The sequence below is a fragment of the Aplysia californica genome, unplaced genomic scaffold, assembly GCF_000002075.1.
Source record: "Aplysia californica isolate F4 #8 unplaced genomic scaffold, AplCal3.0 scaffold01205, whole genome shotgun sequence".
NCBI classification, from domain to species: Eukaryota; Metazoa; Mollusca; class Gastropoda; order Aplysiida; family Aplysiidae; genus Aplysia; species Aplysia californica.
This window is the reverse complement of record NW_004798475.1, coordinates 65,933-67,668: the sequence shown is the minus strand read 5'-3', so window position 1 is coordinate 67,668 and position 1,736 is coordinate 65,933. Positions and strand designations below refer to the sequence as shown.

At 37.5% G+C, this 1,736-nt stretch overlaps 1 protein-coding gene across 1 annotated transcript in view; it reads left to right on the top strand.

Moving 5' to 3' along the window:
* Positions 1-260: 260 nt before the first annotated feature.
* Positions 261-1,736, top strand: part of LOC101855539 (CUB and peptidase domain-containing protein 2) — a gene marked incomplete at its 5' end in the record, with an annotated part of 11,680 nt that continues 10,204 nt past the window's right edge. Inside the window, 2 exon segments of the mRNA XM_005112189.2 lie at positions 261-373; positions 1,325-1,412. Coding sequence (XP_005112246.1) covers positions 332-373; positions 1,325-1,412 — 130 coding nt within the window.

Here is a 1,736-nt window from a genome sequence, read left to right as displayed (position 1 = left end):
TGTGTGTGTGTGTGTGTGTGTGCATGCGCGCGCGCGCTCGTGTGTGTGTGTGTGCGTTTACGTGTGTGTGCAATTAGTGCGTGTGCGGATACATGTACTATAATTATGTATACCATGCTACGGCAAAATTTCTCTTAGTGGAGATCAATCATATTTTATGCTATCTTATCTTTAATCTTATCTTATCTTACCTCATCTTATCTTACCTCATCTTATCTTACCTCATCTTATCTCATCTCATCTTATTATCTTATCGGAAGAAGCTTGGTGTCGACGGAGATTTTAGAGCTCTCTTACATCAGATCTGCCGGCTGAATCGTCCCCCAAAATAATGAAGTCAAGGAATAATATGCTGATGGTTTTGTTGTCTCTGGTAAGACATTTTTTCTTTCGTGTTTACGTCCAGGAAATCATCTATAGATCTACATATCATTATTATACTTGTGAAAATTCGTCACTTTGGCTGCCTAAAACTTTCCAACCACTTAACTTTCGAATTTGAAAAAAAATAGTGGTTCAGAATCATTTAAAGGGTGCACAGTTTTATTTAGGAGTCTGAAGTCTCTGTAGTTTAATTTTCAGTTTCCATTAGTTTTGTTTAGATCTAATCTTGGAAAAGTTCGTCTTCTAAGATACCATTGTAAGCAAGTGAGGCTTCCGTTCATAAGTAGTGCGCACTAGTGCCACAAGGACGAGACGATCGATTCTTTTGAGTCCGTTCATCGAACGGCTACCCAGCAAGTTCGAAAATAATCAAATAAAATAGACAGGACTGATAAAATAAACACAGTGCAATATATATTGGGGGAGAGGGGAGTAGGAACAGGAGGATGATATAATATTATTGTTCTACAGTTACCAGTCTTGATTATGAATGTCCTTTTCAATAAGCTTGAACGTTAATTCTTTTTTTGTGAAAAAACAAATAACCCCCTCCCCCTCCCAAAACAAAACAACCACTCACAAACACAAACAAACATCAAAGTCAGCCACTTTGCCTGCCTGTAATTGGTCGCTTTTAAGCACAAGGGAGCTATCCCTAAGAATGCTGTTTTGAGAAAATCGAAGGTAAAGATTTTGGACCCTTGTTCAGATTCTTTAAAAGACAAGGAGAATTTTCTCTATAACCAAACAAATAAACTCACTAATGAAACCAAACTTCTCTTATAGGTAGGGCAATGCCCACTTTTGATGTAGGTCAAGATTTCTGGAAACCCCCGAAATCTGGGTAAGTCCTCTTGTCCATAAAAGCGACGAAGTGCAATCAAAATAAAACCCAATTATAAACAACATGAAGCTTTCAACATATTTTGTTTTGGGCTAGTTCTTGATCCAGATTGATGGCTTCCGAAATGGGAAGTGGTCAGACGCAACGGAGCCAGAACAGGAGGATCGCCGCTTTATCATCCACGGTAAGAAGATACGATAAGTTAATATAAGAAAAAGTAAGATCAGAAAAGGTAACGTAAGATAAGATAAGATAAGATACGATAAGTTGACATAAGAAAAATAAGATAAGATAAGGTAACGTAAGATAAGATAAGATAAGATAAGATAAGATAAGATGAGTTGAGATAAGATAAGATAAGATAAGATACGATAAGGTAACGAAAGGTAAGATAAGATAAGATAAGAAGATATATCTTTATTGTCCAGTTCCTGGCGCATTGGTTTGGTGTTTCACCACGTACACAATTGCACACACACATTCGCGCGCGCGCACACACACACACACA